The 11,398-nt window shown below is 52.5% G+C and overlaps 1 protein-coding gene across 1 annotated transcript; it reads right to left on the reverse strand.

Moving 5' to 3' along the window:
* Window positions 1–983: 983 nt before the first annotated feature.
* Window positions 984–11,398, reverse strand: ANKRD2 (ankyrin repeat domain 2). The gene is made up of 9 exons (XM_007939987.2): window positions 11,158–11,398; window positions 8,003–8,104; window positions 6,002–6,160; window positions 5,772–5,879; window positions 3,696–3,794; window positions 3,236–3,334; window positions 2,217–2,315; window positions 1,946–2,044; window positions 984–1,133 (listed from the first exon to the last, which is right to left on the reverse strand). The coding sequence occupies exons 1-9, from the start codon at window positions 11,230–11,232 to the stop codon at window positions 984–986; spliced, it is 990 nt and encodes a 329-aa protein (XP_007938178.2). The 5' UTR covers window positions 11,233–11,398.

The following is an 11,398-nucleotide window of genomic DNA, read 5'->3' on the forward strand; positions in this document are numbered from 1 at the left end:
CTCAACAGGAGGCCTGAGGCCCAGCTGGTCTCTGCCCCGAGTGAAGCTGAGTTTGGACTCCTTCCTACCCCTGTTAATGATCAATGTGTCCAGTTAAAGATTTGCGGCCCCTGACTTGTGAACGCTGGAGCAGGCTTGGGCCGGGCACCCCCGGTCAGGGGCAAGGCCTATAGGCCCTCAGGGGCTCCTCCCTCCCCCCCGGGGCGGCGGAGGGGGGGCGGGCAGCTAGAGAATTGCCACAATCCAGGGTCCCTCTGGCCAGACAGAGGGCTGGTTCCTTTGGTCCCAACATGGAAAAGCCCCGTCTCCAGCGGGGTCTGAACCCTCCTTGCACAATTCCTAGCCCAAACCAGGAGTCCAGCTGGACTTCCGCTTGGCAGTTCTGCGGCTGGCTGAGGCGATTGGCTGAGCCAGCCCTGCTCTGCAGGAGGCGTGGCCCGGCCAGGAGCTGCCTGTGAGGCGGCCGCCCCGCCTCTCGCTATCCCACTCCCCTGCCAGGCTCCTCCTGCTGAAGTCCATGTGACAGCCCTATGCTGGCCACACTCAGCTCCAGGGACAGCGATCCCCAGGAAGGGGCCCAGGCTGAGTGCAGGGAGAAGGTGATCCATGCAGAGGCCAACCTGGCCATGGGAACTGGCAGGGACAGAGCAAGGAGAAGAGGCCCAGCTGAGGCGGCAGCCTGGCACAGGGAAGCCAGAAGAGCTCCAAGTTTCCCTCTCCCCACGATCCAGCCTTGCCCTTGTTCTTCCTGTGTTCCTAAATATGTCTGACACAAATGGAGACAAATGTCACAAATAGCAAAAATGACTTTTTTATTGCAGTAGCTTGCTGGGTGCTCTCAGGTCAGAGAAGAAATGCCACCTAAGCAGTGGAATGGCTAGGCCCTCAGAGTTCTAGGCTGGCTTTGGGGACCATGACCACTGGCTTCACAGAGAGGGGGGATGGAGGGGAATGGGGGCGGACGGGGGGGCAGGAACAGCCATTTACTGGGCTGGCACAGGCTGGGGGGTCTCCCTCCCACTCTCAGCAGGACCCTCCAGTCCGTTCTGCTCCAGTCCCTGCTCAGGGTGCTCCAGGGCGTTCCGTGTGTCAGCCTGCCACAGCTGCACCAGGTCTGTGGGGGTCTTTCCTGCCTGGGGGAGCCAAGAGGAGATGAGTTCACTGTTCAGAGTCTGTACCAGGAGCTGGCCTCATCTACAGCAGTGGTTTTCAACCAGGGGTGATTGGCAATATCTAGGGACTTTTTTTGTTTGTTGCATCTAGGGGTGAGTGGGTACTACTGGCATCTGGTGGGTAGAGGCCAGGGATGCTGTAAATAGTCTACAAGGCACAGGATATTTCCTCCACAACATAGAATTATCCTGTCCAAAATGTCAATAGTCCAAAGGGTGAGAAAACTCCCCAAATCTTTCTGGTTTTTCTTCGGCCAGAGGGACCCCAATGAAGAGATTGGACAAGGGGATAGAGGTTCCTAAGAGAACCCAAGGACCACTAGGAATCAACATGCAGTGCTAGGAATGGTGGCACCAAGTACTTAGGTTCCTTCCAGCTCTGCCCCTGCATGATCTTGGCCACCCTGGGCAGATGTTAGGACCACTATTGGTCCACTGGGGGCCTTTGGGAGGTCCTCTTACTGCCCCTCCTGGCTGTTTCCCTGGACTTACACTCTGAGCACAGATGTGCAGGGAGAGCTGGGAAGGTGGGTGGTTGGAATGGGGTCTGGAAGAGGCCCATACTTTACGGGTATTGTGGCGACAGGCCAGAGCCAATGACACCTGTCCCTAAGCTGGGACTGCCCTGGGGCCCCAGAGAGACCCCCTCCCTGTGAGAGTGCTCTGAGGGACTGGCTGAGTCTCGCTGGACTCTTGCGTTTCCTCCGCATGCCTAGCCCGGGGCCTGGACAAGCTGCACACTGATTACTGAGTCTGGGAAGAAACCAACCTACCAGGTTCTTGGTCATCATGTCAGCCCCATGCAGGAGCAGCAGTTTGATGATTCTGTAGCGGTTGAGCCTCACAGCGTCATGTAGGGCAGTGTCCCCTTCCTAAGGCCCATAAAGGCAGCAGGATGTGAGTGGGGTGGCAGGAGGTAGGCTCCTGCTCAGGAGCCCAGATAGTTCTGAGGACCCCAGAGGGAAGGACCACTCACTTGTGGGAGCCCTAGCGCTGCCCACACTCCCATGGTGGGGCTGGGCAGGAGGGTAGCTGGGCACTCACTCTGTCTCTGGCATTGATGTCCAGGCCCAGGGATAGAAAGTGTCCCACAACCTCCACATGTCCTGTCCGGACCGCCACATGTAGGGGGGTGCTCAGCAGCTGGATGGGGAGTAAGCAGAAACTGCTGGGGGACCTGACTGTGGTGCCCTTAGGAGGGCTGCCTAACTCCAGCCTAATCCCTCCTCCAAGTCCTATTGCCAACGCCTGAGCCCTGGAGGTGTAGGGAAGTAGTACAGTTTCCCACCATCGTATCCCATGGTCTAACTCCAACTTATCAAATGCCACCTCCACTGGGAAGCCACCTATGATCTCCCTCTTACCCAACTGCAAGTGACTGGTCACCTCTGTACTTTTTTTTTTATTATTATTATAGATGCCATTTATTGAGAGATGATGTAATGACATGGAAAACACTCACAAAGGTTTGTAGTTTTATATTGACTGAATTAAATAATTTATTTACATACATTTTCCATCTAATCTCTATCTAATCTACCTAAGAACTCTGCATTATTTCCTCCATTTTGCAGATGAGGAACAGAGACTCAGAGGCAAAGTCTCTTGTCCAAGGATACATATGAATGAATGAATGAATAGAAGGATAGTGGATGAATAAATAGTGAACCAATGAACAGATCAATGGATGGGCAGATGGATGAAGAAATGAATGGATGGATGGATGGACAGATAAACAGAAGAGTGGTGAAGGATTTCATAGATGAATACATCCTGCTTCTTTTGAGTGGCCCAAAGCCCTCAAGACAATGATCTCTTCTCCTTCCCTCTCCTCTGCTGCTCCTGCCCCACCCCCCCATAGTGCTCCCCCAGCAGCTGCAAACGATGGCAGGGACCCATCCCGGGGGTGGGGGGGCCCGCAGGACACTTCTTTAGCTCCCTTGCTCTTCAGCCACTCTGGACACCAGACCAGCTCACTACATTCCCGCCCCTGTGCTTTTCTGCCCTCTGCACCACCCCTCAATGCACAGCCAACCCAGTATCCGTGAGCAATGTTGCCTCACCTTATCCCTCACATTGGTGTTTGCTCCCCGGCTTTGCAGGAGTTTCACTACCTCCAAGTGGCCCCCACGACAGGCCCAATGCATGGCTGTGCAGTCCAGCTAGAAGGGAAGGATGGGACCGAATGGCAGAGCTGCAGAGTAGAAAGGGCCCTGGGGGAAAGAGACCCCACAAGGAGGGCAGGGGCTACCCAGGGGAAGGCACAGGAGCACACCTGTGCATGGGCAATAGACTAAGCAGAGCAGAAGAAACCTCAAGGCTCATCTAGTCCATACCAGATACATAGAGAGGGCTTGGGGAAGAGAGAGGGCTTGTTCAAAGGTCATACAACCTGCCACAGGTGGTGGCTGCCCTTGAGGCAGCCTGTTTGTGTCCCAGCTTGGCACAGGTTTACAGGGAGAAGGGCTATTGGTGCTGGACCCACCTCTTGCTTCTGACCCAATACTTTCCTCTCTTACTCACCCGGTCCTGGAAGTCCACAGTGGCCCCACTATCCAGAAGCTTCTCCAGGATTTCCATGTGCCCTTCCAGGGAGGCTCTGTGCAGTGCTGTCCGGTGGAACTGCAACCCAAGAGGCTATCAGGACCTGGCCTCTTCCCCAGGCCTGGAACCATCTCCCACCTGAGTCGAGGCCCAGGCCTTACCCCAGCTCAGTTCTGACCCCTGTGCTGGATCCCTGTCTTGCCACGTTCTGCCAGCTCCTTCATGCTCCATCCAAAACAGGCTTGGAGACCTCCTCTGCCCTGGAGACTCTGACCACTCACTGTCACTCAAGCATTATCAAGCCATGCCTTTTGCACAGGTTGTGCCCTCTGTCTGGAATGCTGGTGTTGCCCTCACTCCCCTCTGTGCTTGACAAATTCCTGCTTCTCCTTCCAGATGCACCTCAAATGCCATCATCTCATTGGAACCTCTAGGCCACAGCTCTCCTAGGCCCAGATAGACTCTAGCTCTGAGGGCAGGCCGAATCTTACATGACTCTGTTTCCTCCGTGTGTCTAGCACAGGCCTAGATGAGCAGGTGCACATAGATTACCGAATCAAGGAGGGAAAGAATTTCCTCCCTTCCTAATGCAGCCCTCTTTCTCCTGTGGACCCTTCAAACCCTTGCCCACAGCACTTATCTCCTTTTATTCTAATTACTGACTTCTGTGCCATTCTCACTACTGTCAACCTGTGTCTTTTTCTTTTTCATGCTTGCAGCACCCTTCACAGTGTTTGGATGTAGGAGGTGCTTGGACAGACCAAAAGGCTAAGTCTCTGGAGTCTAAAAAATGGAAAGGACATTTGGTCAAAGCCTAGAAAAATGTAAATGAAGATGGGTGACTGTTGAGTTGTTTAATCCCAGGCTATGAAAGAGAGAGCATCCATGAAGGTCAAAGAGGTAGTTTCAGAGAAAACAAAAAAGGAAGTACGGTATCATATAACGAGAAACAACAACAAAATACCCTATACTCTATCAGCTCATGGTGACTCTGTGCACAACAGGTTCGGACCGTTGTAAGCCATAGGGCTTTCATTGACTGATCTTTAGGAAAGTGGATCACCAGGCCTTTCTTTCCAGTCCTCTAAATCTAGAAGCTCTGATAAAACACACTCAGCATCACAGCAACACACAGGCCTCCATCAACAGACAAGCAGCGGCTACACGTGAGGTGCACTGGCCTGGAACTGAACCTGGGTCTCTGACGTGGAAGGCAAGAATTCTGTCAGGGAACCACCACTGTCTCCTGATATCCTGTCCTATCATGTGCTTTCTAGTGTTTTCATTCATTTAGTAAATACTTTGTTGTTGTTGTTGATACGTGCCGTCGAGTCGGCCCCGACTCATAGCGACCCCTCCTTGGGTTTCCGAGGCAGTATCACTACGGAAGTAGGATTGCCCAACCTTCCTTCCGAGGAGTGGCTGAGTAAATACTTATGGGGTGCTAATAGTCCACTCTGGGAGCTCTGGTAGCATAGTGGCTAAGACACTTGCCTGCTAACCAGACGGCTGGCGGTTCACACCCACCAGCCACTCCTCGGAAGGAAGGTTGGGCAATCCTACTTCCGTAGTGATACTGCCTCAAAAACCCAAGGAGGGGTCGCTATGAGTCGGGGTCGACTCGACGGCACATAACAACAACAACAACAATAGTCGACTCTATCCTTATAGCACCCTCTGAAAGAAGTAGACCATTTTACAGAGGAAAATGAGGCTACACGCCTAGCCTCAGGTCACACAGCAAGCGACAGATAGAGATGGGATTTGAGTCCAGATGGTCTCAGGCTCTTTTAATTTTATTCTGGTCCCCTTCCTTCCCTAAATAAACACGTGACACTTGGTACTCTAGAGGTGACTGGAAGTTGGAATGGGTCTAAGAAGGATGTAGATAAATTCCTGTGTGAGGAGGGGAGCATCCCAAATCTTCTGAGGGGGGGCCCCCTGGAAAGAAATCATGAGGGTTCTCAAATCGGCCCACAGCTGGCTGACCTTGGATCTGGGTGGGGTGGGGGTGGCAACTCTCAAAGAGAGGCAGGGATAGGATGGGGATGTCACCTGGTCGCAGGTGTCAGGTGAACCCCCATCGGCCAGGAACTTCTCAATGACCTTCATGTTCCCCTCCACTGCTGCTTTCAGGAATGTCTCCTCATCCACGGGGCCAGTCTGCAGGGCATGAGTCCAGTCAGTGAGGGCTGCCCCCCGAATCCCCTCTCCTCCCCCTCCAGTGATCCCGGGCCCACCCTGACTCTGCCTGACCATGCATATGTCCTCCCCAGAATGCTCACAATCTCCGGGGGCTCCGGGGGCGGCTCCTGGGGGCCGGCCAGGGCTTCCCGCTTCTTCTGCTTCCGCTTTTTCCGCAGCTCGATGAGATTCTGGATACCGCCCACGTCAATAATCTCCCGCCGTAGGTCCAGGGACGTCTTGCGCACTCGCTCTTGGCCCTATGTGTGGGGTGACCCATCAACTCCCACACAAGAGTGGCAGGGATTGGAGCCCCTGAGCTAAGCTTGGGGGTGGGGAAGATAGACCTTCTCAAGAGAGAAAGAATCCTGGCCTATCCCGCCTTCCCAGGACTGGGAGAAGCTCATGAGACACAATGCAGAACACACAACAGGGATGGGAGCACGGCATCAGGGCGTGGCTGGGGAGCTGCCCTGCTGCAGGGCTACACACAGGGTGGGCAATAAGATGAGAGAATCTCCAGGGCTTTTCTTAGCCCGGGTCTGCAGCACAGGGTCTGAATTCTCTGCTTTCTGCAGCAATTCCTTTTTTTTTTTTTTTTTCCAAAATGAATTAATTGTGTGTGTGCTCATAAAACTTAAACATGACCACTATATATATATATATATATATGTAAAATAAAAGCTATACAGGCTATCAAGGAAAGGTTTATATATGGGGAAAAAAAGCCACACAGGCAATTCCTTAAAAAGTTGGAAATAGAAATACCATTTGATCCAGCAATCCCATTACCAGGTATATAGCATAAAGAAGTGAAAGGCAGGACACAAACAAATATATGCACACCCATGTTCATCACAGCACTATTCACAACAGCAAAGAAATAGAAACAACCTAGGTGCCCATCAATGGAGGAATGGATAACCAAACTGTGGTACATACACACAATGGAATATTATGCAACCCTAAAGAATAATGTAGAATCTGCGAAACACCACATAAATTGGATGAACTTTCTGAAGGACATTATGCTGAGTGAAGTAAGTCATCACAGGACAAATATTGTATTAGTCCACTAGTATAAAAAGTCAAGGAAAGGTTTATATGTAAAAGGAATAAACTTCTTTGTTGGTGACCAGGATTGGGAGGGGCGAGGAGGGAAAATTGCTAGTTAGGTAATAAATAAATAAATACCACAAATTATTAGTGGTTATCAGAGGTAGGAGGAAGGAGGAAAGGGGATGCTTTTGTTTGCAGGGCATTGAGTTTATGCTAATGGTAGTGGAATATTTTGGAAAAGGATAGCAATGATGGTGGCACAACATGGAAAATGTCATCGGTGTCCCTGAGCTGTAAATGGGGAAGTTGTTATGTTGGCGAATGTCTTGGTGTGCATGTTTTCACCACAGGAAAACTAAACAAATTAAAAAAAAAAAACCCAAAAAACGAAACAATATCTTTAACGCATGAATGTATGTTGCAAAATTTAAAAAAGTGTAAATTAAAAAAAGAGCCACACAGAAGCATAAAAGGTAAGAACAGGGGGTCCCTTCTCCTCCCAGAGCTATCTGCAGTTGTGGTCTGGTTTATGGCTCCAGCCCCATGACACGTCCTACGGAATCATCCTGCCCACACCGTTCTGGAAACTTAATAATGGAGGGCTGTCTGTCGTCAGCCCACATGGGGCTCGTTGGGTCTGGGCGGGTCATCGTGGCCTGCTGGATGTCTGTCCCATCACTCAGGGCTTCTACAGTTTTCACAGGCACATGACTCGCTTGGGGTCTTGTTAACAGGCAGGTTCTGACTCAGCAGGTCTGGGGGGAGCGCCAGATTCTGCGTTTCTGACGAGCCTCAGGACAGCACCAGGAGTAGTTGTTGTTAGGTGCCACTGACTTGGTTCAGACTCACAGTGACCCCCATGTACAACAGAACAAAACACCGCCCTGTTCTGCGCCGTCCTAATGGTTGTTATGCTTGAGCGCATTGTTGCAGCCCCTGTGTTGGTCCATCTCTTTGAATGTCTTCCTCTTTTTCATTGACCGTCTACTTTACCAACCATAATGTCCTTCTCTAGCGACTAATAACATGAGGCCCACACTTACCTTGACCTTCTGTAAAGCCAGATTCTGAGCCCCCTGGTGCTTCTCATCCTCTAACACCAGCGTGTGCATAGACGGCTTCTGGTGGGCAGCGCCTCGGAGCTTCTGGTGAGTGAAGGAGAAGACGTGCCCAGGACCTGACTGCAGCCCCTGGGGAGCAGGCAGCCTCCCCACAATCCCACATCCTCTCCAAGAAGTCCCAGGGATGCCAGGCTTGGGCCTGAAGCTCCCATAAGCCTCCTGTGACCTCAGGGCCCTTCGTCTGCCTCACCCCTGACCAGTCCTGAGGGCCTGGGCAGGGGGTACTTTGAAATGGGGCAAGTTGTGCAGCTTGCCACCTCACTCTGAATCCTAGCCCCAAGCCAGTCACCTGTCCACTGACTGTGGGTACCCAGCCCTGAACAAGATTAAGGGCAACTGGAGTGAGTTTTCATGGTGTTAAATATATTCACTTTTTAAACCAATGAGATTATGTTCTTTTACTATTTGGCATTAAAAATTCACTTAACAAAATAATTGTGATAAGAGATGTTTTTTGAATGGGCTTCACTGGCAATATAAAAATTTGGCAAGTTTGAATCAGATACCAATTTTTTTTCTCTCTGGTTTTACTGACCCATGAAATCTTATGGTGTGGAAACTGCTGCTGTAAAGGAAAGGAAGGGATGGGAGCAAAATGCCCTCTGCTCTCTGTGTGATGTGGACTCCAGGTATTGTTAACCTTGCTCTCACTGTTCTAACACGGGCTATTCTCCTTCCACATCTCTGTCCATCAATGGCTCTGATTTTCCTGGGCTGCTTCCTCATGGCCTTCTCTCCTCTGAAGGAAGTGCCGCATCTCTGGAGACCCTGTATGAGGCTCACACTGACATCTGCCCAGACCTGGAAGGAGCCGAAGCAAGCTGGCAGCCGGGGAGGAATGGCCATTCTTTACTGAATGCTTAGCTGCCTTCCTCACTTCTCACTGAGCTCTAGTGTTGTCCTCTTCAGGGGTCTTGTGCAGCTGATTTCCCAGGTCTTCATTGGAAGGTCCTGCTGTCCACTGCTTTCTCCTGTCTGGCTTATCCAGGCTGGCCTCACCTGAAACCTTGCATCCTCTTCTAGGGACAAAGAATGACCTGGGACTGTGTCTAGTGCTGCACGTGGAACCCAGCTGACCCTGATGGGCCTCCTCATGGAGAATCTGGAGGAGAGGACTTGTGTCTTGATCATCTTGGTATTCCCAGCACCGGTGACAGGGCTCCACACAGAGTAGGTGCTCAACAAATGTTTGGTGAACGAATGAGCAGATGACGGCAGGTAGGCTCAGCATCTCTGCTTGCTTCTTGGTCCTCAGTAAATGCTCCCCAACAGAGCCCCAAGCCTGAGCTGACCTCCAGGACCCTCCTCCTGTCCTGGAGCAGGGCAGGTTGGACGGAGGTCCTTCTCCCAGAGCTCTGCTAGGCTGAGGCCTGGTGGGAACACTGGGTGCTGTAATACCCACCCCCATTTTACTGGGACTCTACAACCCCTCACTGGATTCACTTGGGCGTTGACATATGGTGGATGCTCCGTAAATGTATATTGAATTGGCTGCTATTCATGAAAACAAAATGAAAAACGCCCACTCCTTTATAGATCGTTGTTCAGATTAAATAAGAGAATGACTAAAATGGTTAGCCCAGTGCCTGGCATTCCGTAGGTAGTAGGTGGGAGGCTAACTCTTGAGAGCTGTGTGTAGTACTCTGAGAGCCCTGCAGCTAGGTGTTACGTGAATGAATGGATGAACGTGTCTCCTTGCTGAAGGTCCCGTGTCCTGTGGCAGCATTCCAGATATGGGCCGGGAGCATGACTCAGCCACCTGATGACGCAGCCAGCGTGCACATGCCAGACAGCATGCACACGCCCGTGGGGAGTGAGAGGATTCCTGGAGAGGCAGGGATGCCTCGGCCAGGACCCAGCAGGCTCAGTGCAAGCCTTCCGGCAAACCTGCCCTCCCTTCCCAGCCCTTGGTCTGTCTCCCTGGAATTACCATTCTTACCTCTTCCTCACCACCCCTCATTCAGCCACTTGTGCTTTCTAGAGGGGACTCGGACTAGTGGATTGATCTCTCTTTCCCACTCTGTGAGGACCAGTCTTTCTCTAACAAGTCCTTCTCAAGGCTGTCAGAGCCGCTTTCCTGTGACAGCTCAGATGACTCCACTCTCCCTCAACATTTAGTGGCTCCCTACTGGCCACAGGATCAATCTTTTTTCCACGGCCCTCTCTGGTTTGTCTCTGCCTCCCTTCCCAGCCTTAGTTCCAGACTTGCTCATCCCAGCCCTGCTTTCACTCCTCGGAGTGTTGGCTGTCATGTCCTTGGTCTGAATAGCCTTCCCCCTTGTGATCTCCACATACTGTCCTTCAGGGCCCAGCTCGAATACTCTCCTCTCCACAGAGCACTCCTTGAGGGTCCACAGCTGGGCTGTCTGCCCCACCGTCATGCCCCTCCACTTCGGAGCTAACACCTCATTCTAATCATTTCTCCACTCAGCCTCGTTTCTGAGCTGACTGCATCTGGCAAATGCTGGTTAAGATGAGTGCTGGGCTGCTAAAAAGGCAGCAGGCTCTGGGCCTTGTTGGACCTTCGAATCATTCCTCATAGCACCCTTGGCAGAGTAGACACTAGGTCAAGTATTCGTTTTAATAGAATGAAAAGACAAGCTGGCATCCCAGTCCCCCACTCTCTATCCCAGGGGAGCCCCAGGCTCCCAAGACGTGAGTCCGGCGGTCCCGGCAACATGGCATGCTCCCTTTCTCCTCCCATCCCTCTGCTCCCCATCTGTATTCTTCGCTCCTTCCTTCCCTTCTCGCCTCCCATACAGCAGCTGGGGGACCTCAGTCTAGGCTTCCTGATGTCCTCAGATGGTCCCAGCTGCTCCACCTGGTGCGCCCGGCCTGTCTCCCCAAGCCCAGGTAGGTGAGCAAGTCCTCAGGGAGCCCCGCCTGGCTCCCCCAGCCCAGTGTACCTCAGTGCTTGGGGCTGCAGCCTTGGAGCACCCTGGAGCAGGAATGGAGGCAACTGGGTTCTTGGGCATACCTGTCCTCCTCCCCGCTGCAGGAGTGGCAGCCAGCTCATCCCTCCCAACAGCAAAGCTGGTGGTCCTCAAAAACCCCCCAGACCCCCACCCCATCCGCACCTCACTCTCTTCCTCCTGTGCCAGCCGCTGCTCAATGAGCGCTGTAGCCCTCTGCACTGCCTCGGAGTCCGCCATGGTGCCGTCTCCAGCTGGCCTCTGAGTGCTGCAAACCTGTGGGGGCTTTATAGGACAGAGCACCCACCCCCGCCCGGCTGGGCGCCTTTGCTATGAGCTCACCGGCCCGATTCTCCACCTGCCTTCCCGACCTGTCACCTTCACCCCAGACAGCCTCAGGGAGCAT

This window comes from Orycteropus afer, unplaced genomic scaffold (assembly GCF_000298275.1).
Source record: "Orycteropus afer afer isolate SDZICR_OR568_19922 unplaced genomic scaffold, OryAfe1.0 scaffold00064, whole genome shotgun sequence".
NCBI classification, from domain to species: Eukaryota; Metazoa; Chordata; class Mammalia; order Tubulidentata; family Orycteropodidae; genus Orycteropus; species Orycteropus afer.

Bases quoted from the DNA above. Each gene is read 5' to 3' on its own strand.
- ANKRD2 (XM_007939987.2), bottom strand. From the start codon at position 11,232: ATGGCGGACTCCGAGGCAGTGCAGAGGGCTACAGCGCTCATTGAGCAG. The intron at 8,105-11,157 runs GTGCGGATGGGG...TTCACTCACCAG, and splicing joins CACAGGAGGAAGAGAGTGAG to AAGCTCCGAGGCGCTGCCCA. The intron at 2,045-2,216 runs GTGAGTGCCCAG...TATGGGCCTTAG, and splicing joins ACATCAATGCCAGAGACAGA to GAAGGGGACACTGCCCTACA.